This window comes from Balaenoptera ricei, chromosome 12 (assembly GCF_028023285.1).
Source record: "Balaenoptera ricei isolate mBalRic1 chromosome 12, mBalRic1.hap2, whole genome shotgun sequence".
NCBI lineage: Eukaryota > Metazoa > Chordata > Mammalia > Artiodactyla > Balaenopteridae > Balaenoptera > Balaenoptera ricei.
The window spans coordinates 20,859,207-20,884,930 of record NC_082650.1 but is presented as its reverse complement, the minus strand read 5'-3'; the positions used below and the strand labels follow the sequence as shown (position 1 = coordinate 20,884,930).

The window sequence follows — 25,724 nt, the reverse complement described above, 5'->3', positions numbered from 1 at the left end:
ATCTGAACCTCATATACCCAACACAGTGGTGAGATAGGTACAGGAAAACCTCAGTGGACACTCCCATTCAAAAAAGTTGGGGCAATGGAAGGTAAAAAGAGCAGGCACTGGTATTAGTGACTCTGAAATCTAATGCTAGTAGTTCTGAAATCTAGCCAGGCACGTGTAGTCAGGGCTCCTACTCTGGGGCCAGGGACTGTTGCTTGATTAGGGGCCAGTGCTGCTTCTTGTGAGAGCTTCTCTGTAAGCCATCCCTTCCTTCCCATAAGAAGTAGGGCTCTGCTTGCAGCTGAGTAGATTTCTCAGCCTGCTTTCTGCCTATAGAAATTTGGGGGACCAGACACCTCTTTTCCCTTTTAGTCTTAGCCAAGGGTTGGCAAATTACAGCCTGTGGGTCAAATCTATTTTGTGGCCTGTTTCTGTATGGCCCAGGAGCTAAAAATTGTTTGTATATTTTTAATTTTTAAAGAGTTGTTAAAAACAAAGCAACACAAACACATAGAAAAAATAAAGAAGAATCTGTGACAGAGACCAGGTGTGGCCTGTAAAACCTAAAATATTTACTATCTGGCCTTTTATAGAAAAAATTGCTGACCCCTGACCTGGTAAGTATTCCTCATATGAGGTTGAATGCTACTAGAATGTGTCCTCTCTGAGTCAGTGGATCTGAAAGAGGACCAACCCAGTAGGCTCCATGCTGAACTCTGTCTTCTAAATTTATCCATCAAATAGACTCCTCCCAAGGGGTTTGTTTCTCCCATAATTTTGCTCCTAGGAATTGGAGGATGAATCGTACCCCAGCCCCCAACTCCCCACAGGAATGAGGAATAAGTGACTGCAACTAATGCAGCAATTATAGTAAAATTCCAATTTGGGTAAAAAGTCGCTCTGTTCATATATAGACATGTTCATATGAATTTAGAAAAAAGTTGGAAAGAGTCTACATCAAATGGTTACACCCATTAGCTCTGAGTTGGAATAGGGTGGACCCAGGGAACCAATTTCCTGTATAACTGTTAAAAAGTGTTGCAAATCTGAGTATGTTTTTAACCTTTCTATTTAAAAACAAACTAATAATGTTTCCCTCCTGGTTTCTTCTACTAATTATATAGTTTTATTTTCGGCATTTAAACTGAGCCTTGGAATTTATCTTAGTGAAGCAGCCTCCTACCTCCCTCCAGTTGGTCTAACACAGTTAATCGAAGAATTCGATTTTATTTCACTTATTTGAAATACCAGCTTCATCAGTTTCTAAACGCTCATTTATACTTGTATCTAAATGAAATTATTCTTGATTAGACAGAATGTGCAGCAGTAGAGATGCATTGTATCTCTAAATGGCTTCTTATCTTGTCTAACTTTTCCCTGCCTATTTAGGAGGTATGGTCTTGTTGGATTGAACTGCTTCACTATTTGGATCTTGAGACCACCTGGCTCAGCACTTTGGAAGAACGGATGAAGAGCACAGAGGCCCTGCCTGAGAAGACAGACGCTGTCAGCGAAGCCCTGGAGGTGGGAGCCTGCGTTCTGGGTGGTTCTTTTTGTTTCAGTGAAGCTGAATGAGTATTCAAACAAGGAACATAATGCCTTATGCCAGCAAATACTTTTGCTTCCTTGGTGGTTTTCAGCATAACTTGTGTTTTCTTCCATTGCCTGAAGTATTTATAACATCATGTATATTTAGATTATTGGTGACCCACTAAACTCAGCCTTATGAGGTGGTTAGTTGTTTGCTAATTAGTACATTTTAGACTTCATAAAGCTCTCTAGTGATTTTCCAGATTGTTTTTACCAGTCCCTGGATAAAACTCTGCCTTATGTTATTAGGACAATGCTCTCTTGTTTCTTCATAAAGTTATTTTTGCTCATTAGGCATGGCAAGGACTGTGTTTACAGTGGCTTCTACTCTGTTGTCTTCAGATGTGAAAATTGGAGGATAGGCTGGAGAAGGCAGTGTTGGAGGCCTGGGATCCTGTCCCCAAGCCTGAACTTGAGTTCCTTGAGGCCAAGAAATGTGCCTGAATTTTTTTGTTGTTCCCCAGTTAGTTCCTCAGCACAGCCTGTGGCACATGATAACTTAATAACTGTTTCTTAAGTGGATTAAAGTGTGAAAAGAATAGATTTTCTTAAAAAAAAAAAAAAAAAAAGAAGAGGAAGATGGTAGCTGTGCTTTTAAAACTGTAAGACTAGGATGTAGTAATTAAGTAGGTGACTGGATTAAAGGCCAGAAATAAGTCAAATGTGGTACCTAAATTCCAGGAGCCAGATGCTCTTCTGGAGAAAAGATGTCATTTCTCAAATAAAATAGCAGAGTGAGAGATTCAGAGTATTAAAAAATGTTTTGAAAGATTATTTTAAAAACACATACTTTCCTAGCATGAGAGTTAATACATGTGCATTCTAGAAATATGGAAAATGGAGAAAAGTATGAAGTAAAGTGTAAGATAACACTTTAAAACATTTTAGTGTACTTCTTCTGAATTATTATTTTTATGTATATATGCTGGGAGGTAGTACTTTATAGTAACTGGATCAAAGGCTTTGGAATCGCCAAGTCTTTGGAGCCAAGTTAGAATCTTAGCTCTTCTTTTTACTGTGTGTGTGTTGGCAAATTACTTAACTTCTCTGAGCTTCAGTTTTCCTATCTGTAATATGGGAATAATGTGTAGCCATATGATTAAATTTATGTATATATAAAGTGTGTATCTAAAACAGTGCCTTGAATTTTATATATGCTATAGAAACTTTTTAGTAATATAATCAATAACAGTTTGAAATTCTTTTATTTGTATAGTACTGTTTTTTGCTTTTAAACTTTGTATCATACCATGAACATTTTCCCATGTAATTAATAATCATTGAAATTATTTTTATGGAATTATCATATATCATCATTCATGCTGAGTTCTCAATTTTATGTGTTTATTAATACCATGAGGGGCATTTTTGTGAAATAATCTTTTTAAAAATAAATTTATTATATTTTATTTATTTATTTATTTATTTATTGGCTGTGTTGGGTCTTCGTTGCTGCGCGCAGGCTTTCTCTAGTTGCGGCGAGTGGAGCTACTCTTCGTTGCAGTGCGTGGGCTTCTCATTGTGGTGGCTTCTCTTGTTGTGGAGCATGGGCTCTAGGCACGCGGGCTTCAGTAGTTGTGGCACGAGGGCTCAGTAGTTGTGGCGCATGGGCTTAGTTGCTCTGCGGCATGTGGGATCTTCCTGGACCAGGGCTCGAACCCGTGTCCCCTGCGTTGGCAGGCGGATTCTTAACCACTGCACCACCAGGGAAGTCCCTGAATTAATCATTTTTGATCTTGTTCCTTAAGTAGATTTCTAGAAAATGGAATTACTGGTTTTAACTAAAGTGAACATTTTTAGAATCCTTGATTCACTTTGCCTTGGTAAATGCATTATTTTTTGCCCCTGTCCCTGTTCAGTCTCTAGAATCTGTTTTGCGACATCCAGCGGACAATCGCACCCAGATTCGGGAACTTGGCCAGACTCTGATCGATGGAGGGATCCTCGATGATATCATCAGTGAGAAACTGGAGGTGTTCAACAGTCGATATGAAGAGCTGAGTCACCTGGTAAGAACTGGGCCATGTGTGAGTGTCGATTAGATGTTTATGATATGGAGCTGACCTCAGGAACTTATACCAAGGGGAAAAGTTGGTAACCAATGGGGGTGTTGAGGGCGTTGAAATACTAGGTGGGGAGGAGCAGACCTTACACTTATAATGCAGGCAGAACTCGATGATTTAAAAATTTATCTTTGAGATTGTTTCTACTTATGAACTATTTAATTTCCTTTAAGGAACATATTATAGGTGTATATAAGAATAATGACTCATATTATCCTAGTAAATATTAGAGCCATCAGAATTTGATATAAGCTGCTATTATAAAATGCCATAGTCTCTTAAATACATACTCAGAATGTATCACAACATGCATGTCCATATCAGTAAGTAGAGAAAGGAGATTGTTTTTATAGGAGAGTTGGGTGGATATTAGAAGCTTTCAAACACATATTAAAAAATAACTATTGATGTTTAGATCATGAATAGCATCAAACTTAACCCAGAAGTTCAATAAATAGTGGCTCAACACTATGCACATCTGTAGAACTTCTTTAAACTTTGCAAAAAGAGAGATTTCCATGTTCACTGTACTCATAGACGTTTCTGTTATATTTTATATTCTTGTTTATAGGTTTATTGCTGAGTCCTAAAAATACCCTAAATCTGTAATAAATGGCATATTTTTATTCTCCTTTATTTTAATATGGTATGTAGGAAATCTTTACATTTTTCCCTTTTTATTGAAGTATAATTGAAATATAACATTATATTATATGTTATATGTAACATAACATATTTTGTTTTTGTGATTTTTTTAGATTCCACATATAAGCGAGGTCATACAGCATTTGTCCTTCTCTCTTATTTCACTTAAAATAGTGCCCTTAAGGGCATTTTTGTATTTTGTCATTTTATATAGAAAGAAGTAAAAATTAGTAATTTCCCGCAAGATGCGTAAGATACTAGAAGGACCTTTTCACTGTTATCATTGCTAATTATTATTTATTTATAATGCAGGCCAGAGTCTTAAAGTAGTGCTTTTATAGTATGTTCCTTTTCTTGGTGGTTAGAACATAAGGGTTTTCTTATATTCAGCTGTTTATATTTGTGCTGAGCGACTAATGGGTAAATTTTTCCCCCTGTAGGCAGAGAGCAAGCAGATTTCTTTGGAAAAGCAACTCCAGGTCCTGCGTGAAACTGACCACATGCTTCAGGTCTTGCAGGAGAGCTTAGGGGAGTTAGACAAGCAGCTCACAGCGTACTTGACCGACAGGATAGATGCCTTCCAAGTTCCTCAGGAAGCCCAGGTATTGCCATGGATGTGAGGGTGTTCTAGTCGTAAAGAGAGCATATGTAATCATCTCCTCACCTGCGAGGGCACCAGCCCCTCCTGCCATCCCAACCGAGAGTCAGTGAGAAAGGCCGGCCTTACTCACAGGTCAGCATGTGGGTTTGGGGGTTCTCAGGGTTTTTATGTGAGATAGTGGCAAATGATCACCATTTAAAAATTATAATTTTCTTAGCTATGAAACTGGGGAAATTCCCTCTTTATAAATGAGTGGCGAACATTTGAAGTGACAAATACAAAGGCCTTTGTGCACAGCACACAGCAGTCCTACGATACAGGTGGCCCATGTTATTATTCTACGCACACTTATTAAAACATGGATAGGGGTCAATATATTCTTATCTGTTGTATGACTCTATGAAACTCAAAAAAAACCAAACCAGACATTCTCTCCCTTTTCTAATCTCTTTGTAGAAAATCCAAGCGGAGATCTCAGCCCACGAGCTAACCCTAGAGGAGCTGAGAAGAAGCACACGTTCTCAGCCTCCGACCTCCCCAGAAGGCCGGACTGCCAGAGGAGGAAGTCAGATGGATGTGCTGCAGGTGAAGGGGAAGGGCAGCTTCCTTTTCCTTTTCAGCCTGTTGGGCATAAAAAGAAAGTGAGAAAGAGCTGACGACTTGGATGCCTTTGGTCTTCTCTGTGATGTAAAGAGTTGGATGGGAGTGATGTGTTGAAGGTGCACCGGAAACTATTGGATCTGTGTTTTCTAGTTGAGTTGAGAAGAGAGAGCAATCTAGATTTAGATGTTTGCTTTGTATAGGTTTTTCCCTTGACGCAGCGCCTCCATCTGTACTGGTATGGCTGGTACACTGGGCAGGCTGAGTGCATGGGATGCAGTACCACTTAGCCCCTCAGTGGGGGATGCAGACTGACCTTCACCCTGACCTTGTGATGAAGGGCATTGTGAGTTCTAGGTTCTTGAATTGTGTTTTACAAACAGGTAAGAAAATTAATGCAGTTTTAATTCCAGCAAGGCTAGCTTAGCCTTTCATTATATCTCAGACTGAGACACTGAGTGTCAAGTAATTCATGACACTGGGTTGTGCAGTCCCCCAAGGTGATCGGGCAACCTCACTAAGTTCCTTTAAAGAATGTTTTTATTGTTGCTTTATTTTACAGCCTTCTAGCAGTATGTGTTATGCTAATATTGTCTGCTGAGAAAGATTATCATTCTGATGTGAATTGCTTATTATTTTCATTTCTGCAAACAGAGGAAACTTCGAGAGGTGTCCACAAAGTTCCAGCTTTTCCAGAAGCCTGCTAACTTTGAACAGCGCATGCTTGACTGCAAGCGTGTGTTGGATGGTGTGAAAGCAGAACTTCATGTTCTGGATGTGAAGGATGTGGACCCTGATGTCATACAGACCCACTTGGACAAGTGTATGGTGAGGCCATTGGGTGGTTAATGTGTCCAGTGGGTTTTCCCGTCGGTGATATGGCTTCATCCAGCGCTTATGTACATGCTTTGTTCAATAATTGTCAGTCTAAAGTGTGCTAAGAATAGGAATAAATGATGAAAAACAGGTTAAAAAATTAGAAGTGTGGTCCTTTCCTCCCAGGAATTTAGAGGAGATAGGAGAGAGATAGCCTGCAGAGAGTAAAATCAATTAGTACAGTGTAATGAGATAAGGAAACTAGAATAAACATGTATATAACATGATTACAAAAAAAAGAAGAAAATACATCTTAATCACAGGATGAAGTTAGGGAGGGCTTTGGCAGAATGTGACTAATAAGCTAAATTTTAAAGGATAGATTTGAGTTAGCTAGAAGAACCATACTTAGAATGAATGTCAGGAATATTGCAATGTACGACAAATGTGTTCGCAAGGAAAGTAAAATTTTAAATTTTAATTTATAAAGTTTAAACCTAAAGTGTGAAAGAAGAAATTATACTTAGAATGGATGTCAGGAATATTATAGCATAAAAAATCATTCTCTAGGAAAATAAAATTTTAAATCAAAGTTTAAACCTAAGATGTAAAAGAAGAAATTATTTAAAAGGCCTTATTACTGTTTTAGTCTTGAACTTTAAAATTCAATTGCATAGAAATTTAAAAATAATGTGGCCAAGCATGCACAATCGTAGAACTAGTGTTCTGCTTGGGAAGAATCATGAAAAAACTGAAGATGACACAAGTTAAGCTAAGAAAAGTCTGGGAAGAGTTCTTTGTGCTTTTCAAAATTGCAGTCTCCACATGTCTGTTGCATACTGAAGGTTGTTTGATTACTTGAAAGCTTGAATGGGCGGAAGAATGAAAAAATAGGATGAATTTTTATATATAATATGTGCGCATGTGCACGTATGAATGTAAATATTTATTTACTGAGATATAGAGATCAACAGAGCAAGCACTGTCCTTGACTTCGTGTAACTTAGTCCGGTGGTCTGTTATTATGTGACAGTGCCACATGAGGTGTTTCAGGTCAAGATTATGATGCATGGAGATAAGAGAACCTGCCCAGAATACAGCTTTTTAGTTTTAAAGTAACAAGGATGAGGGCAGCTCTGAATTTGACCTACATAACTTCGACTTCCTATGGTCATATACATCTTGATGTATTTAGTTTTTATATGTCTTTTCATTGTATAATTAATATGTACTCATTGTGGTAGACTTGGTACTTCAGAAAATTGTAAGAAAAAAAATGAATCTTAATACTTCCAAATTCCAACAGCCAGAAATAGCCAGTGTTGGCTTTTTTCTTGTAATAGCATTTAGGATTTTAAAAAATGTAATTTAAAAAATGTTAGACATTCAGTTTTTAGTCCTAATATTTTCCCATTTTATGTAGGAAATATGTTCATATTATCAAGTACTTTCATAAACCTTTAAGATAACATGTTTGAGTTTTTTTCTTTTTTAATAAAACAAGTATAACCTCTATGAGTGTGTTTTCTTGTCTGATTTAAAAGAGTCATTACAGCCTTGATTTCATTTTACTCATCCTTTGAACCAGATCTGGGAAAGATAAAGTCCTTTGATCTCCATAGTTAGTTCTTAGCTGTCAATCTTTGTAAGCCATGTTCTGAAATGGTTCCAGCAGGCATGTTATCACTAATAGGTAAAATTTGTCATCTTTATTTTTAAGAAACTCTATAAAATTTTGAGTGAAGTCAAGCTTGAAGTGGAGACTGTTATCAAAACAGGAAGGCACATTGTCCAGAAGCAGCAAACTGACAACCCCAAGGGGATGGATGAGCAGCTGACTTCTCTGAAGGTTCTCTACAATGACCTGGGTGCCCAGGTGAGCAGAGCAAGTGCATTGCCCGCCTCTGTCTCTCTCATTTATGTATTTTAACATTTCACTTCTGGGAGAAAGCATATTTGAATTTGATGGCATTAATAATATATGTTTTCATTTATGCCAATACTTTTTATTATATTTCTTTAAATGTATGTGTTACTATTACAATGATGAATAGTTACACAGAAATGTATTTTTAATATGTAATCCAGGTTAATTTCTGTATTTTCAATGGCTACTGACTTTTTCTAAGTTATTCTAAGGAAACTCTACAAATAATAGTTTCTGTATAAACTCAAGTTATTGGTCCTTGGATTTCTAGATTGCATAATCTACTGAGAAATGTTAAAAACATTAGGACTCTAATAAATAGTGACAGGAAGTTCACATTAATCTGTCAGGATTTAAAATCCTTTCAAGAAACATCTATAATTCGGGCATTTTAGTGAATTCATGGGGAAGGTGTTAGGCCCTTTACTGTGAGTGACCAGCTGGATCCAATAGGCTTAATGTCTTCTCTTATTGAGACTCTCTGCCCTGAAACCAGAGAAGCAAAAACACAATAAAACAAAAAAAGAAACAAATAAAAAATGTGTTGAAGTGAAACCTTCTCATCAATATTGAAAAGCTGTGTTAGGTAATACATTAGACCCTTCTCTGGTTATTAAATAGTAACGAAGTTTCTACACAAGCCCAGCAAATACTAGCTGAAATTTTGTGATCACTTTCAGATTAGTAAGAAAGAACAGTCCTACATTTCCTGGGCAATTTGGACCGCACTTCTGCAAGATTAGATTACTGGTGTGATACATTGTGTATCATTTTGATACACTGCACATCTGGAACACATATGTTAGAATTTATTTGTATATTATACAACTGAAGTTATTTGTGAAATGTTGTATTTATTGGGCATTTTATAAATGGGAATGGTGTGGTTGGTTTTTACAACAGATCTCTAACTGTAATTATGGTTTTGGAGTTAAGTCATTTTCTCATTCAACACAATTGAGACTTTGCTGTGTGTGAGGAGTTATACAGGCAGTTAGAGATACAGTGGTAAGCAAAAACATAAATTATCTCTCTGCCTAATGGAACTGAGAGAAATAAAAGAAGAAAACATTAATCAAGTAGCCATGCAAAGTAATGTCAGATTATTAGCCCGAAGTGTAATGAAGGAATGTATGTAGTGCTTTAGGAGTATATGTAAAGGGGGATTTGGTCCAGTCTGGGTTAGAGGAAGTGGTGCATAAGCTGAGATCTGAAGGATGAATAGGAGTAGCCTGGGTGAAACCAGTGGAGGAGCTTCCGAGGCTGATGGAACAGCATGTGTAAAGGCCCTGTGGCAGGAGGCAGCATGGTACATTTGTGTGGTTAAAACAGAGACAGCAAGTGTGGGAACATGGTGTTGGAGAGATGCGATGAGACCAGATCCGACCAGTGTCTTAGAATTTGTGGTAAAGGTTTTAATCTCTGTGTTAAGAGCAATGAGCCATTATGGCAGGGTTTTAGCAGGGAGATAACATGCTCAGATATATGTTTTTTAAAAGATCACCCACTGCAGTTTGGAGGGTGGATTGCAGAGAGGCAAGAATGGATGTGAGAAGACCAGTTAGGAAGTCATTGTTACGCTCTTTGTGAGAGATGATGGTGTTTGAACTAGTTTGGAGCAGTGGAGATGGTATGAGCTGATTTTTTAAAGACGTTATTTAGGAAGTGAAATGAGCAGGACTTGGTAAAGGATTTGATGTGGGGATGCAGGAGTGAGAGATGAAGGATGACTCCTGGGTTTCTGGCTTGATTATGTAGAAAATCATGGTGCCATCACTGGGACAGGGCACTGGAAGGAAAGGCAGAAGCGTGGAGAAATCATAAGCAAGTATTGGACATGTTGACATTTTAAGTGCCTTTGAGAGAGTTCATCGCATATATCAGATATTCACAAAGTTATTCAAGTCTGGAGAATATATCTGGGCTGAAGATATAAATTTTATGCGTCATCTGCATAGAGGTGGTTAAGTTTTCAGTGATGATGAAATTGTTCAGGGAGAGGATATAGTGAAAAAAGAAAAGGGCCTGAATTCAGTCTTGAGGGATTACCTCATTTAGGAGGGAATTTGAGGAAGATGAGCTTGTAAAAGAAACTAAAGTATATATGTATGTGTGTGTATATATATGTGTGTGTGTGTGTGTGTGTGTGTATACACACACATATATATTTATATACATATGTATACCACATTTTCTTTATCCATTCATTTATCAATGGCTATTGTAAATAATGCTGCAATGAATAGGGGAGTGCAGATATCTCTTTAAAATAATGATTTCATTTCCTTTGTTACATACCCAGAAGTAGAGTTGCTGGATCATATGGTAGTTCTTCTTTAAATTTTTTGAGGGACCACCATGCTGTTTTCCGTAATTGTAAACTTGACATCTGCTAAGAAAGTAGATCTTAAGTGTTCTCACCACAAAAAAAAAAGATAACTCTGTGAGATGCTGGATGTGTTAATTAACTTGACTGTGGTGCTCATTTCACAATGTATGTGTATCAAATTATCATATTATGCACCTTAAAAATTCACATTGTGCAACCATATATTATATATATATATATATATACAGAACCACAGTAAGTAGCAAGAAGTGGTAGCACACCAGGAAAGTGCTAGGTCTGGGAAGCCAAAGGAAGGAGGGCCTTAGGAGAATGAGTGTAGGCTCCTGTTCTGAATATTATTGAAAGTTAAATATGACATCCACTTAAAAATGTCCATTAGATCTGTTGCCATTGGGGTCATTATTGAACTTAGGAAAGACAATTTCTGTGGAGTGATGGGGATAGAAGCCAGAATGTCATGGCTTGAAGTACATATGGGAGGTGAGAGATGGTTTCGAGAATTTGTATGGGGAAGGTAGGAGAGAGGGAAGTCGTTAGGGGAGGTGGGACCAAAGTAGGAAATGTGTGTGTGTGTGTGTGTGTGTGTGTGTGTGTGTGTGTGTGTGTGTGAGAGAGAGAGAGAGAGAGAGAGAGAGAGAGAAACGGAGAGACAGACATTTGAGTATGTTTCATACCTGGTGGGAATGATCCTACTGAGAGGGAATGGTTGCATATCCAAGAGGGAGAAGTGATAAATGGTTAGGTAGAAGATTTACAACTTGAGGGGCTTCCATGGTGGTCCAGAGGTTAAGACTCTGCACTTCCACTGCAGGGGCCGTGGGTTTGATCCCTGATTCCTGGTCAGGGAGCTAGGATCCCACATGCCCCGTGGGCAGAAAAAAAAAAAAAGATTTACAACTTGATATGGCCTAATTCAATATGCAGTACATCTTAAAATGTATTGATTAGGCTGAGAAGAGTGTAAATTGTTATAAGTTGAAACTTAAATTATCTTCTTCCTGGTTTACAGAAATCTTTGGTAGCATTAAGTTTTATGATAATTGTGTAGCTGCCTGGGCATGTCAAAGTCAGATAAGTATCATAATATCTTTTAAAAGAATTCAAGTATTTGTCTCCTAAAGTCTGCGTTGAAGTACTATTAATTTAGAGTCATGAATTTTAATTAAACTCCATAGAAAAAAATTTCACTTTTAAGAAGGAATTTAATAATAATCAATCCTTGAGACATGAAAGAGTAAAACTGAACCTATGGGACCAGTAAAAAAGAAATGTAATCCCATTTTACTTATTAAGAAAATTTGGTTTTTATATCTAAGAAATTTTGTATCATCTAAAAAAATTTCTTCCCATACATGACTTATCACTGTACTACTTAGGTAATGTTATCATCTATACATCTGTGCACATGAAAGGAAGAACATGTTTTTGTGTATGTATTGTGTTGTGACATCCTTTAAAGTGTCAACTCAGTGTTAGGTTGTGAATGACTTTAGTTTGAGAGTACCATCATGTAATGCAAAGGGTCAGACCAGCCTCAATCTGATGGTCATGCCGCCCTGGTTATGGCCTTAACCTTTTTAAGCTTCACTGCCCTGTTCTGTTAAATGGAAAACATAGTGCCTTTCACAGGGTTTTATTGTATAACATGTGTAGATTTGTTAGCACAATAGGAGAGCTGTATCAAGAGCCTGGTAAATGTCAGTTCAGTTCATTTTGCTTTCCGTCAACAGCAGTAAGAGCAAAATAATAATAAAAGTTTATGTTGCATAGCCATTTACTGTATTTTACATTAAGTGGTTAATTGTAAAACCTATGATTGTAAAAAATCTTGCTATTTCCCCCTCACATTGCTAGAATATCTGTGTGTTTTTAAGTGTGTTTTTTAAACAGAATCCCTCATTGAGAGGATTTTAAGGCATCTTCTGTTCAAAATAATAAAAGGAACTATTCATTGATTTCTTAACTTCGCTGCAGGGACTGGGTCAAGCCCTTTGTGTATGTATTTTTTTTCACTGAAAACTCATAGCAACCTTTTGAGGGCTGAACCTCCACCAAGGTCTCTTAGGAAGTAAGTGGAGAGCTAAGGTGAAAACTCAGGGTTGCCTGACATGTAACTACTACAGTATATTGTCCCCCTGCAGAAAAGTAAGAATGGTGTGATTCTAGGTGCCAGAGATGAAGGTTAGGTCTGTCTTGGGGGTTAAGTATGAATCTGTTTGGGTCTTTAGTTAATGCTCTGATTCATTCCCACTATGTTGATCTCTCTTGTGCTCTCTTTTTTTTTTTTTCTAAGGTGACAGAGGGAAAACAGGATCTAGAAAGAGCATCACAGTTGGCTCGGAAAATGAAGAAAGAGGCTGCTTCTCTCTCTGAATGGCTTTCTGTTACTGAAACTGAATTGGTACAGAAATCCACTTCAGAAAGTTTGCTTGGTGACTTGGATACAGAAATTTCCTGGGCTAAAGTAAGTTGTAGTTCAGGTGAACCACCAATATTATGCCAATGTAATTGGTGACATTTTGATCAGGGAAATCTGGGTAGATGTAATTTCTCTCCATTTCATATAAAATATAGTCTTATCTTTTTTCCATGTCTCTGTCCTAAGAATGAATAAGAATATTTTAAAAACAACTATCTTCAGAAGATATTTTTATCTTGATTCTGAAAAGAGTTAAATTCGCATGGCTCATCAACGAGGGCTTTGTAGTCATTATGCTTAGGTGGTACTTGAAAATATTATAATTATCACCTGCAAAAGCAGTGACATTTTTTGAGTATTCATTCTTCACAAAGTATTGTGCTGAATTTATTTATTAATTCTTCTATAGTAACTTTTGTACCAGTAACTAATCTTTCTATTGCAAACTAACCGGTGTAAAGAGCATAGGAACAGAATTTTCAAAAAAATCAATAAAAGATCCAAGAGTTTTCTCTAGCCCTATAGTTACTTAGAAGTCACAGAGATCAAGAGAGTTGATTTGCTAGTTCTGTCTTTTGACGTGGAAAAAGACTTGAATGAAACACAAAGTATTGATAGTTTTTCTTTCTTTTTTTTTTTTTTTACTGAAGCATTCTTTTCCTGAATTTATTTTCTAAGAAAGAAGCACGTATACTAGAGATAAGTGCTGAAAATAAATGATTAATCCTGTGACAGAAGTTTATATAAAGCTGCAGGTATCAGTTTTAACATTCTCTACAGATGTCAGTTGATGGGGAGTGAAGAGGAGGTGCTATGAGGTCGTGGGATAATACAGCTCCTTAATTTGAATGCTTCTTTGGAGATAATTGTTGTAAGAAAGTCAAGATATTAATCACTAGGAAGAATGTTCTCAGTTTAGAAAATAGCTCATGAAAAGTGTAATTGCCATGGGCTGTGTGAAGTGAAAAGAAATATATAAAGGAAGTGAAAAACACTGGAATTCATGAGTTATGGTGGATGAATGTCAACCAAAGGCACCAAACTTTAGTTTTGTTAAATTTAAGTTTTTCAAGGAAATATTATCTTCTTTCTACAATACACTTTGAAAGCCATTATTTTCTTATAGCACCATAAGTCACATAAGCAAATTGAGTAACATTTGCATAGCGTAGTACAAAAAAAAAGACCGGAGCAAAAATCATCTCTAATCAAAGAATACCCTGTTATCATTTCAGTTTTTTATAGACACATATAGACATGCAGGCACAAGCATATACTTAAAACAGAATTGTATTGTATCTAGTGTTTCATGACCTTCTCGAAAAGCCTTATATCTTTAACATTTTCCTTTACTTACAAGTGTTTTTGTGTCACACATTGGAGATAGGAATAGTATTTCATTGTATACTTTATTTTTTATTGTCCCATTCCTCCATTCATGTCCATTTAAATTATTACCAATTTTCACTATTGTAAGAAGTGCTGTGCTGAATAAAAATACTTGTGGCTGAATCATAGCATGCATTCGTAATTATTTCCTGAGGATAAATTCTTAGCTCTAAAAATACTGGGTCAAGGGATATATCCATTTTAACATCTTATACCTGTTATGAAATTGTCCTTCAGAAATGTACCCAGCAGCTATGAGTGAGAATTCCTACTTGCTTGTTTTAACTACACTTTTGACAGCAGTAGGCAAATAACATGTTTTGGTTATTTAATTAGAACATTTTCCATTAGTTTATAGGCCATTTGTAGCTTCTATCACAGCTTGGTCTTTTAATTTAGAGCTCTTTACCTGTTACAATTCTTAATGCTTAGTGTGTTGTGTATTGGTGCAAGGTTTTTTTTTTTTTATAGCTTCTATCACAGTTCGGTCTTTTAATTTAGAGCTCTTTACCTGTTACAATTCTTAATGCTTAGAGTGTTGTGTATTGGTACAAAATTATTTTGTTTTGTTTTTTGCCACTGTAGTTTCCTTTCTGTTTTGTGTTTTTTTAAAACTTATTATATATTTTTTAAAGAATAAAATGCTTTTTTTCTTAACTATTTCTGCCTTTAGTGCTTAGAAAGGCCAACTCCACTCGAAAGTTATGTAATTATTTACTTATATTTTCTTCTAGCTCTTTTATAGTTTCATCTTTTTACCTTTAATGCTTTAATCCTTCTGGAATTTAGTTTGGTGTATATAATGAGGTAAGGCTCTAACCTTTTATTCCAAATAGTTTACCAGTTATCTCAGCACTGTTTATTGTGTAATTATCCTTTCCCCACTGATGTGACATGCTCAATTCATATATTCTTTTTACCTGTTACTTTGCTTTGTTTTCTGCTTCACTGATCTGACCCTCTGAAATGTTCTTCAACTGTTTAACTATGTGGCTTTATAATATATTTTAACCTGTAGTTAAAGACAGGATTTCCTGACTTTATGCTTCTTCTTTTGTATATACTCATATGAATTTTAGAATTATCACTCTTAAATTCTTAGAAAAATTGTTAGAAATTTCGATTTGAATTGCCTTGAATTTATAAATTTGTTTTGAGGGGAATTGACATCTTTGTTATATTTGTCTTTTTAGTAACATGGAATGTCTCATTTCCCCCCCAAATTCCCTTACGTCCCTACATAATGCCTTGGCTTTTTTCTTTGTAAACTTTATCATGTATGCAAAAAAGTTTATACATACATATTTATTTTATTTTATTGGTATGTATGAAGTATGCTTTTCTTTTTTTTTCTTTTTGTTTTTACTAATTTCTTATGGCTGGTACATAAGTGATACCAAGTTTTGCATATTTAATTTTTAATCATCAATCTTTGTGCACTCACATAAATTCAATTAGTTTTTCAGTTGATTCTCGTCATTTTTAAGGTAAAGACAGTAAATATGATAAGTTTGTTTCTTCTGGAACTATTCACTCAAATTCCCATTTAATCTTATTTCAGATTTGAAATAATGAAGATGGTATATACAAATCATGAATTCATAACACATTCTCTTCACTAGAGTAAACCAAATGAAACATCAGTATGTAACATAATCACCCAGTTTTTCAATGTTGTGTTGTCAGATTTAAGAAACATGCATATTTCAAAACATTTTAATGTATTTCCACTATAATAGTATATAAAATTATTTTCAACGAAAAATTTAAATAGCATCTGCATTCTGGAACTTAGTGTTTTTATTCCATAGCTTAAAAATCATTATTTTCAACGTAGCCATTTTCTTTACAATAAAATCTATTAACATAGTGTGTGTACTGTTTACATTTAATTGCTTGTAGTTAATTATTTCTTATAGTTTTAAAAGACTACTGTAGTCAATCAGTCCATAGCCACTGAAGGAATGCAGAAAGTTATTAACTGCAGAGGGCATGGCTGTGGGTATTCTGTTTTGTTTTTGTTTTTTCCTCTCCCTGCTGGAGAACACTTGAGAGAAATATTTCAGTGTCTTTATAAAAATACTAGTAATTGATGTGGCCAAATGAGTCCTTATACCTTGACTCACTTGTGAATTTGTAGTTTTTATGCCTTTCAAAATGTGATTTAATGATGTGAGATTAAATGTAGATTTGAGCTTCTTGAAATTATTTGTTTAAATATTTTTCTAAAAAGGTACAACAGCAGTAGGGTAGATATATGCATGTTACTTTTTTTTTTTTTTTACAGATTATTATTATTATTTTTAAAATTTATTTATTTATTTATTTTTGGCTGTGTTGGGTCTTCGTTTCTGTGCGAGGGCTTTCTCTAGTTGTGGCAAGCAGGGGCCACTCTTCATCGCGGTGCGCGGGCCTCTCACTATCGCGGCCTCTCTTGTTGCGGAGCACAGGCTCCAGACGCGCAGGCTCAGTAATTGTGACTCACGGGCCCAGTTGCTCCGTGGCATGTGGGATCTTCCCAGACCAGGGCTTGAACCTGTGTCCCCTGCATTGGCAGGCAGATTCTCAACCACTGCGCCACCAGGGAAGCCCACATGTTACTTTTTGATTGAAAGAATTTTGTAGTTTTGATTTTGGAACCCGACATTCTCTTTATAATTCTCTGACTGCACACCTTGCCTGGTCAAACTTATGAATGTGAAAATCAAATAATCATAATACCATCTAGAGTATTAGCTTTACATATTAAGACAAGTGTAAAACCAAAGCTTAGACGTGCTAGTTCTCCTATGATGTATAGTACAAGAGGAAATGTTTTTTGTAATGCTTATAAACAGACAATATGTTAAGTCATCTTAGAATTTTGAGTTCTGGGATAGTCCTGCTTTGCCCACTTGTAGTTACTGAAAATGGAACTGATTCATTATTTCTAGAGTTTTGATGAAGATAATTGGTGTTGGTGTGTAATGAATGGAATTTATACTTAAAATAAATGAAATAATTACCTTTCCACATCTAAATTGGTTACATTCTTTGGTGTTTGCATAATTAAATATTTAATTTTTATTTGAAACTTAAAAACTCTCATCATGTTAGTAAGTTGTGGAATCTTGTGAACCTTTGACATGTGTAAGTTATCTAGGGAGTCATGTATACATGGAAGAAAAGTTTTTTAAAAATGAAGGTTGTATAAACTTTTATAATGTTTTGAAAGATCAAGTAGGTCTGGGAACTTTTATTTTCTAGAGTATTCTGAAAGATCTGGAAAAGAGAAAAGCTGATTTAAATACCATCACAGAGAGTAGTGCTGCCCTGCAGAACTTGATCGAGGGCAGTGAGCCTGTTTTAGAAGAGAAGCTCTGTGTCCTTAATGCCGGGTGGAGCCGGGTTCGCACCTGGACCGAGGATTGGTGCAACACCTTGATGGTATGTTTCAGGAAGAATTTCATGGTGAAATCTTCTCTCCTTTAATTATGTATAAACGAATACTGTTTTGATTAGGATTCCAAATCCTATTTTCTGTTTGTCACAATAATGTTTTGCTTGTGAATTAATTTCATTAGACTACATTTTATCTTTTCCTTTGAAAAGATAATAACTAGAAAGAGTTCAAGTGTCTCTATTAAGTAATAAACCATTTGTGATATACATAGAAATGTGTACTTTAATATCTTAGTAAATACACCTTATTTGCTACATTTTAATGACTTAATATTGTATTTGATTTTCATACTATTATAAACTATATATATAATATTTGTAATGTTCTAATATTGGTGTACTAGTTAAGGGCACCAGTTCTAGCATCTGATGGCCTAAGTTAAAGTTTTGACTACAAACTGATTGACATTGGTCAAGTTATGGGTTGGCCAAAAAGTTAGTTTGGGTTTTTCCGTAACATCTTACGGAAAAACCCAAACAACCTTTTTTGGCCAACCCAATACTTAAATGCTCTCTAAGTCTCAGTTTTCTCATTTGTAAAATGGACATTATTATAATTTCTGCCTCATACAGTTTTTGAGATTATGATGTAAAACATGTAGGGCTCTTATAAAACTATATTTAAAATAACCAATTTTAGATATTGTTATGATGATTATGGTAATTGTTAAATGCTATATGTTTTTAGTCTTTGGTTATAACAATACTACTACGCTGTTAACCAGTATTTCATGGAAATAGTGACCATTTAATTTCATAGTGTTTTTCTGTCCCTCTTACAATAACAATGAATATATGGCAACCGTACCTTCTCTTCCCTTAAAAAAAAGTTCTCATCTATAAATTATTATTTGTTCTGGTATATCTGAGATAGGACTTTTTCCAAATTCATAGAATTACTGGGTAATGGATAAAAACAGAGAAAAATAAATTATTGTGTGTTTGGATATTTCTTGAAATCAACCAGAATGCGTAGGGCATTGAAGTTGGTGGGTTTACGTCTTGATCTGTCAGATTCATATCCAGAGTTCATCCGCGACTTACTATCTTCATAACCTTGGGTAAATTACTTAATGTCACTAAGCTTTAATTTCCCTATATATAAAATGGGATTAAAAGAACATATCTAACAGAGTTGTTAAATGTTGAATAACAAATGTGAAATTCTTGGCTCATAAAATATGTTCATTAAATATTTTATATATTCATTTTTATTGTAACTAGTTTTATTCCACATGCTCATGGCCCTTACTTCTGTCTTCTGCAGTCTGTACCTTCTAATTTCTCCTTTCAAATAATATCTTTCTACTCCTATTAGAACATTTGATTTATCTGCTTTATCAAGGTAAATAAGTCTGGTGTTTATAAATTCTTCTTACTTAGAATCCAGACCACTGTCAAAACTTTGCTCATATGATTTATTGGTTCTCATTTTATTTTTTCAATGATTTTTCCATATTACAGATTAATAATTTGTTTCCTTGTTTTTAAACACTTTTCTTCGAGGTTTCTTCTAGTTTCCTTCATTCTATAAAATATAGTTCCTAAAAGTTTTTGGTTTCATCATAAGGCTCCCCCACTCTTTTTCATCAAGTTCTAAATTCTTGCCTTAGCCTCAGCAGTTTTGCGTAGTTTTAACGGACTTAAACTGTTTTCAGATGTATTCTCTCAATCACATGTTATACCTTGCTTCAGGAAGTTTCACTGAGATCTGTTCCAGGTGTAATGTTAAGCGCTGTCGGTACTGAGGTGAACCGACAGGGGCCCTGCCTCTAAGTACTTACAGTCCATTGAGCAAGCAAAATTTGAATCATTTTTTAATATTATTACTTCCTTAAAAGAGTTTTTTAACAAATATGATCAAGGAGGGGCCAATGAGATTATTTGTAATATAAGAATGAGGGATAGGGATTAAAACAAAATGAAATTAAAAAAGAAACTTTCACCTTTTATTCTTCTTCAACTTTTCATTGTATTGAGATCTGAATTAAAATTAAAGCTTGCTCAGTCACAGTGTGCATGTTTAGGAATGAGATTTATCCACTGGGGAAGAGCTTTGTAGGAAGGTGGAAATTCTTCTTGAAATTCAGCACACAGTTAGCACTTTGAAGGTCTTTTAAATGTCTTTTAAGATTATTGTCTTAAATATTTCATATGATTGTATCAGCATTTTATTAATTCCTTTCTAGAACCACCAAAACCAGTTGGAAATATTTGATGGAAATGTTGCTCACATAAGCACCTGGCTTTATCAAGCTGAAGCGCTATTGGATGAGATAGAAAAAAAGCCAGCGAGTAAACGGGAAGAAATTGTGAAGGTAGCGAATGTAGAGGATCAGTAACGCTTCTGGGAATGGAAGGTTTTGCTGTTCTCTTTCTCTCGAGGAGTACTGCAAGTTACTTGTGCACACATGCTTCCCATGCAGTAGATTCATTAGCTTTTATGTTGGTGGGATAAACTGAGTCTTTTTTTGTTTGTTCTTTGTATTTTGTCTTAGCTTATTTTTTGTTCCGTTCCTTTCTTGTAAGAATTACCATCTAAAAATACCACATTATGTGATTGTTAATAAAATTTTTCCATTGTAATTTAATAAGCTATAAAAAAAAAACTTCTCCATTTTGTCATACAAGGTAGTTGAATGCTGGGTCATTAGTTCACGGCAAAAGGTCATTCTTAGTTATTTTTTTAATGACTTGCAAAATTTGGTGGCAGTATAGAAAGTCAAAGCAAAACTGACTTCACAATGAGTATTTGGCTTTCATTTCTTGCTGCATATTGCCCCCTGACCCAGCTTTGCAGAGGAATCAGCTGTATGAAAAAGATAGTATACTTTTTCAGAAGCACAAAGTCTGGCAGACTTCTCTCTTCACTTTGCTCAGCCTTTTGATACCCTTTCTCAGTGGTGTTAAGCAAAGAAGAAATTGTTGTCTCGGGGGCTCCAGAGTCTCAGAAAAGTGCCCAGGGTACCCCTTATTCATTCCTGTGTTTCTACATTTAGTTTCAAGGTTGAAGGTCAAAAGCAGCTTTTAAGAATTCCTCTTTGGGAATCTTTTCTTTTTACCACTCAGGCCCCACGAGTCCTTCCTTTGAACCCTTTGTCATGTCAGGCATGGATGAACAATTGAATTCTAGGTTACAAATGTACTTTCTCAACATTTTGCAGACATCCTTGAATGAATATTTTTTTCCCTTTACGTTGTTTATTGATGACAGAAACAGTGCATAATTAAAGATTTTATGAGGAACCTGCAAACAATAAAGCCATGTGTCTGTTGCCAGCAAAATACAATTATTCCAGGTCCTTTAGACGTTACAAATAGAGTTCTTTCACAGCAGATGGTTCATTCATAACAAAGCCATTTTAGAGTGTTTAATTGTGCTTCGATAAAACCTTCGAAGAATGAGGTAGTTTCCTTTACTCACCACATTTTCCACATTTCCACGATTACACTTTTAGTGAACTTATTAAATCCTTTTAACATAACCTTTAAACAATTTTTCATGAAAGCCAAGCCTTATTTACAAAGTGTTTATTTCTTTCCACTTGATTTTTCTTAAAGAGAATTTCAAGAATCATTATACAACTAGCAAAAATTGAGACAAGCAACGGCTGTTTTTTTTTTTTTATTATTACAATCAGATTTAGATGTGAGAGAACACATTCTAAAAATTCCATAGTTAAGCTGATGTTCTCCTGTTTCTATCTATATACACTGATTTAAAAACAGTTCCTCAAACTACTTATTTTCTCTCAGCCACCATAACAAGTAAGCACAAATTCTTCAGAACAGTGGGTTAAGCTCCATGTATTAGCTGATTGGGTGCATTGCTGGATCATTCATTCTCGTAAATCACCAGGAAAACATCTGCAGAATTTATAGATGCATACAGATTAGCTAGCTTATTTTTAAGACTTCATTCAAAATCTACTTACAGCCATACTCTTGAGAGAATTCCAACACTCTTCAAAAACTTACCAATGAAGTAGAAATTGAGGCAGGTTCCTTTCTTAGCCCTGAGAATGAATTTAATGACAACTGTGAAATTAGCTTGAGGAAACTGCATAATGTTGTTGCATATTTTAGTTAAAAACTAAATGATAATATTCAACCAATTTCCAAATCAGTTCACCTTCACCAAGGGAAGGGGGATGGTGGTAAATAGTATTTCTAGGGGGAAAAGAAGTCAGAGTCTACTCCTTGCCACTTATTCCTTTATTCAGCCTCAAGAAGCTTAGCAATTCTTAGAATAAAATGGTTGAAGAAATGACACAATAAATCTTATAGACTATTCAATCATAAAATAAAGTTTTATCCAATCTGGTAGTGATCGAAAATGCTTCCCATGTAACATGAATGAGTCGTAATGTATGAACAGCTCTTATTCAAATTGATGGTGCTGAAATCTCTTACTAGGAATCTCAGACATTTATTTAAACTACCTTTACATTCGAGTTAGCATTACACCCATGTTTGGTTTTGATTTTTCCCATGTGATAATTTTGTTTTACTTACAATTAGCGTTTACTCTCTGAGCTGGATGATGCTAATCTCCAAGTAGAAAATGTCCGTGATCAAGCTGTTGTTTTGATGAATGCACGTGGAGGCTCAAGCAAGGAGCTTGTAGAACCAAAATTAGCTGAATTGAACAGAAACTTTGAAAAGGTTTCTCAACACATCAAAAGTGCCAAAGTAAGCAATTATGTTTTTTTATAAAACGGTTTTTCTTATAGATATGTAGCTATGTGATAGATAATTATATGGTATATATATCAAGAATTTTTTAATTAAAATGATTTTATCACTTTGGAGCATTTGTTCTTATTTATTTTGATTATGCATATGAAGGAGAGAATATAAGAAATTAGTATTAAAGAAAATAACCCATTAGAGAAAAGGTTTCAAAGTATTGAAATTATGAGAGGAAGGATCATCTTTTTTGCAGGAAGTAAATATTTTCTAACTTTGCTTTGTTTTGAAATACTTGATATAATAAGCCAAACAATCTTTCATAGCCTGTGGATATACTTAGATTATTTGCAACTTAAAGAAAACAACAGAAATCTTGCTTTAACTTTTGTCTTCCTTAGCCTTGACCCTACTTCCTTACCTTCTGACCTAAGCTCACTTATTCTTTTCAATAGATCTATGGGAGATTTTTCCTACATATGTAAAAGAGTAATGCAGGAGACATAGGAGATGGAGTGAGAGAAAGTACAAAGAAAATTATTGTTGTCCCCATAAATAATTTCTGTTAACGTTTTGACATACATATACACTCTTATGTGTATGTGATATTAAAATATCAAATATTTTATATTGTTTTATATATTCTCCTCTGACAAGGTTTTTAACAGCTATTCAATTAAATGATCTGTTAAATATTCTAAGTCAATTTTCCACTTTTATAAATACTGTATTGTTAAAATTCTTTTATGCATGTCTTTTTGTTCATTTCTTAGTATGCCCTTAGGATCACTTCTTAGAATTCCTTGATATTGTTGTGAAAGTTGTACCTATAAATGCTGTTAAATAGATTTTTCCAAAGATTCCTACAGCAAGTTTGTGCCAATTTATACGTTCATAACCAGAGTGTGAGATTGCTAGCTTCCCCACGCTCAGCCAACACTGCATGTTATTTTCCTGCATTTAGTTTTATTAAATTTGTTACATTGATTTTAGGCACATAAATATTGATGTAAAGGCTTTCTATATAGATACTGTCTGAAAATACTGCATTGAGAAACATGTACTTTTTCGAAGTTTCGGTATCAAAATCCAAGGGGCGTTGTACTGGGGAAAGTTAACTGGGAGGCATTCTTTGGGATGTCCCTCTACTAGGTAGTGGCCTTTCTTCCTCTCTGTGGCCATGGCAGGGATGGCTTCTGGATCATGGCACTGTTTCCTGCTGTGCTCGCCTGTGGTCCCAGAACCCTGCTCCCACTCCAGGCAGCCACAGTCACTTGCACACCCGTTCACATCCCTGGCTGGAGTTCGGAGAACATGGGTAATCAGAGAAGCCCAAGTTGGTAAAATTATTGCTGTGGGAATGAATGAAATTAAAGTCAATTCAAATAAATGCGAGTTCTTTCTTGACACTGATTAAATGGTGAAAGGTCAAGTTAAGAATATCTTTTCTTTTTTTTTTAACATTTTTATTAGAGTATCATTGCTTTACAATGGTGTGTTAGTTGCTGCTTTATAACAAAGTGAATCAGCTATACATATACATACATCCCCATGTCACCTCCCTCTTGCACCTCCCTCCCACCCTCCCTATCCCACCCCTCTAGGTGGTCACAAAGCACTGAGCTGATCTCCCTGTGCTATGTGGCTGCTTCCCACTAGCTATCTATTTTACTTTTGGTAGTGTATATATGTCCATGCCACTCTCTCACTTCGTCCCAGCTTACCCTTCCCCTTCCCCGTGTCCTCAAGTCCATTCTCTACATCTGCATCTTTATTCCTGTCCTGCCCCTAGGTTCTTCAGAACCATTTTTTTTTTTTTTTGGATTCCATATATATGTGTTAGCATACGGTATTTGTTTTTCTCTTTCTGACTTACTTCACTCTGTGTGACAGACTCTAGGTCCATCCACCTCAATACAAATAACTCAATTTCGTTTCTTTTTATGGCTGAGTAATATTCCATTGTATATATGTGCCACATCTTCTTTATCCATTCATCTGTTGATGGACACTTAGGTTGCTTCCATGTCCTGGCTATTGTAAACAGTGCTGCAATGAACATTGGGGTGCATGTGTCTTTTTGAATTATGGTTTTCTCCAGGTATATGCCCAGTAGTGGGATTGCTGGGTCATATGGTAGTTCTATTTTTAGTTTTTTAAGGAACCTCCATACTGTTCCTCATAGTGGCTGTATCAATTTACATTCCCACCAACAGTGCAAGAGGGTTCCCTTTTCTCCACACCCTCTCCAGCAAAAATCTACAAACAAGAATATCTTTTCAAAGAACGTTTTTCCTTCTACAGTTGCTGATTGGCCAGGAACCATTATCATACCAATATCTGGTCACCACTGAAGCATTTGAAGCTGGTGTGCCTTTCTCTGACTTGGAAAAATTAGAAAATGATATAGAAAATATGTTACAAGTTACAGAAAAGCGCTTGGAATCCAGTGATGAAGATGAAAAGGTTGGCTCAAGCAGATTTTCAAAACCGTGGTGTTCTCACTTTTCTTCTCTGTTAATTATATTTTTACATTAATGATGTTTACCAAATATCTGCCAAACATGATAGAACAGATTTAAATGTGACTTTCTGGTGAGTGTCAATGTAAGGTTTGTCACGTGATTTACATAATGCTTAAAAAATAGACATACTTTCTGACTATAAAGGTAGTGTTATCTTAGTGCTATTTAACTTCTGCTAAACTAGCATTCTTTATGAGTTATTTTAACTTCATATATGAAATATTTTAAGAAAAACATAAACTTTTGTTGTATATCATTCAGATAAACATATGTTGACTTATACTATACTTTGTAGGTTAGTTCTCCTGCTTGGGAACTGATAGTAAGTGACCCTGTGCATTTTTACTTTGAGTAATTTTTATCTTTTAAACATTCAGATGGATGAGGAGAGAGCCCAGATTGAGGAAGTTCTACAAAGAGGAGAACAAATGTTACATCAACCTATGGAGGATAATAAAAAAGAAAAGATCCGTTTGCAGTTACTACTTTTGCACGCAAGATACAACAAAACTAAGGTATTGTCATGGGAGAGTCTCTGTTCCACTTAAATAACTTTTTCAACTCTTGCCATTGAGAAGTGTGATGTTGCATTCAATGACATCTCAAAACAAACCAGTTGGAATGGTATCTCCTCCTTTCTCGTGTGTATTGCTAGATATGTTTATATTTTTGGATGAGGCG

At 35.4% G+C, this 25,724-nt stretch overlaps 1 protein-coding gene across 7 annotated transcripts in view; it reads left to right on the top strand.

Moving 5' to 3' along the window:
• Positions 1 to 25,724, top strand: part of UTRN (utrophin) — a 501,645-nt gene that overhangs the window by 178,991 nt on the left and 296,930 nt on the right. For all 7 annotated transcript variants that reach the window (XM_059941058.1, XM_059941060.1, XM_059941059.1 and 4 more), the window contains 12 exons: positions 1,378 to 1,512; positions 3,438 to 3,587; positions 4,727 to 4,888; positions 5,344 to 5,472; positions 6,142 to 6,315; positions 8,024 to 8,179; positions 12,874 to 13,044; positions 17,635 to 17,814; positions 20,019 to 20,147; positions 22,351 to 22,521; positions 24,823 to 24,984; positions 25,421 to 25,558. In XM_059941058.1, the coding sequence (XP_059797041.1) occupies positions 1,378 to 1,512; positions 3,438 to 3,587; positions 4,727 to 4,888; positions 5,344 to 5,472; positions 6,142 to 6,315; positions 8,024 to 8,179; positions 12,874 to 13,044; positions 17,635 to 17,814; positions 20,019 to 20,147; positions 22,351 to 22,521; positions 24,823 to 24,984; positions 25,421 to 25,558 (1,857 nt within the window). The remainder of the gene's footprint in view (positions 1 to 1,377; positions 1,513 to 3,437; positions 3,588 to 4,726; positions 4,889 to 5,343; positions 5,473 to 6,141; positions 6,316 to 8,023; positions 8,180 to 12,873; positions 13,045 to 17,634; positions 17,815 to 20,018; positions 20,148 to 22,350; positions 22,522 to 24,822; positions 24,985 to 25,420; positions 25,559 to 25,724) is intronic.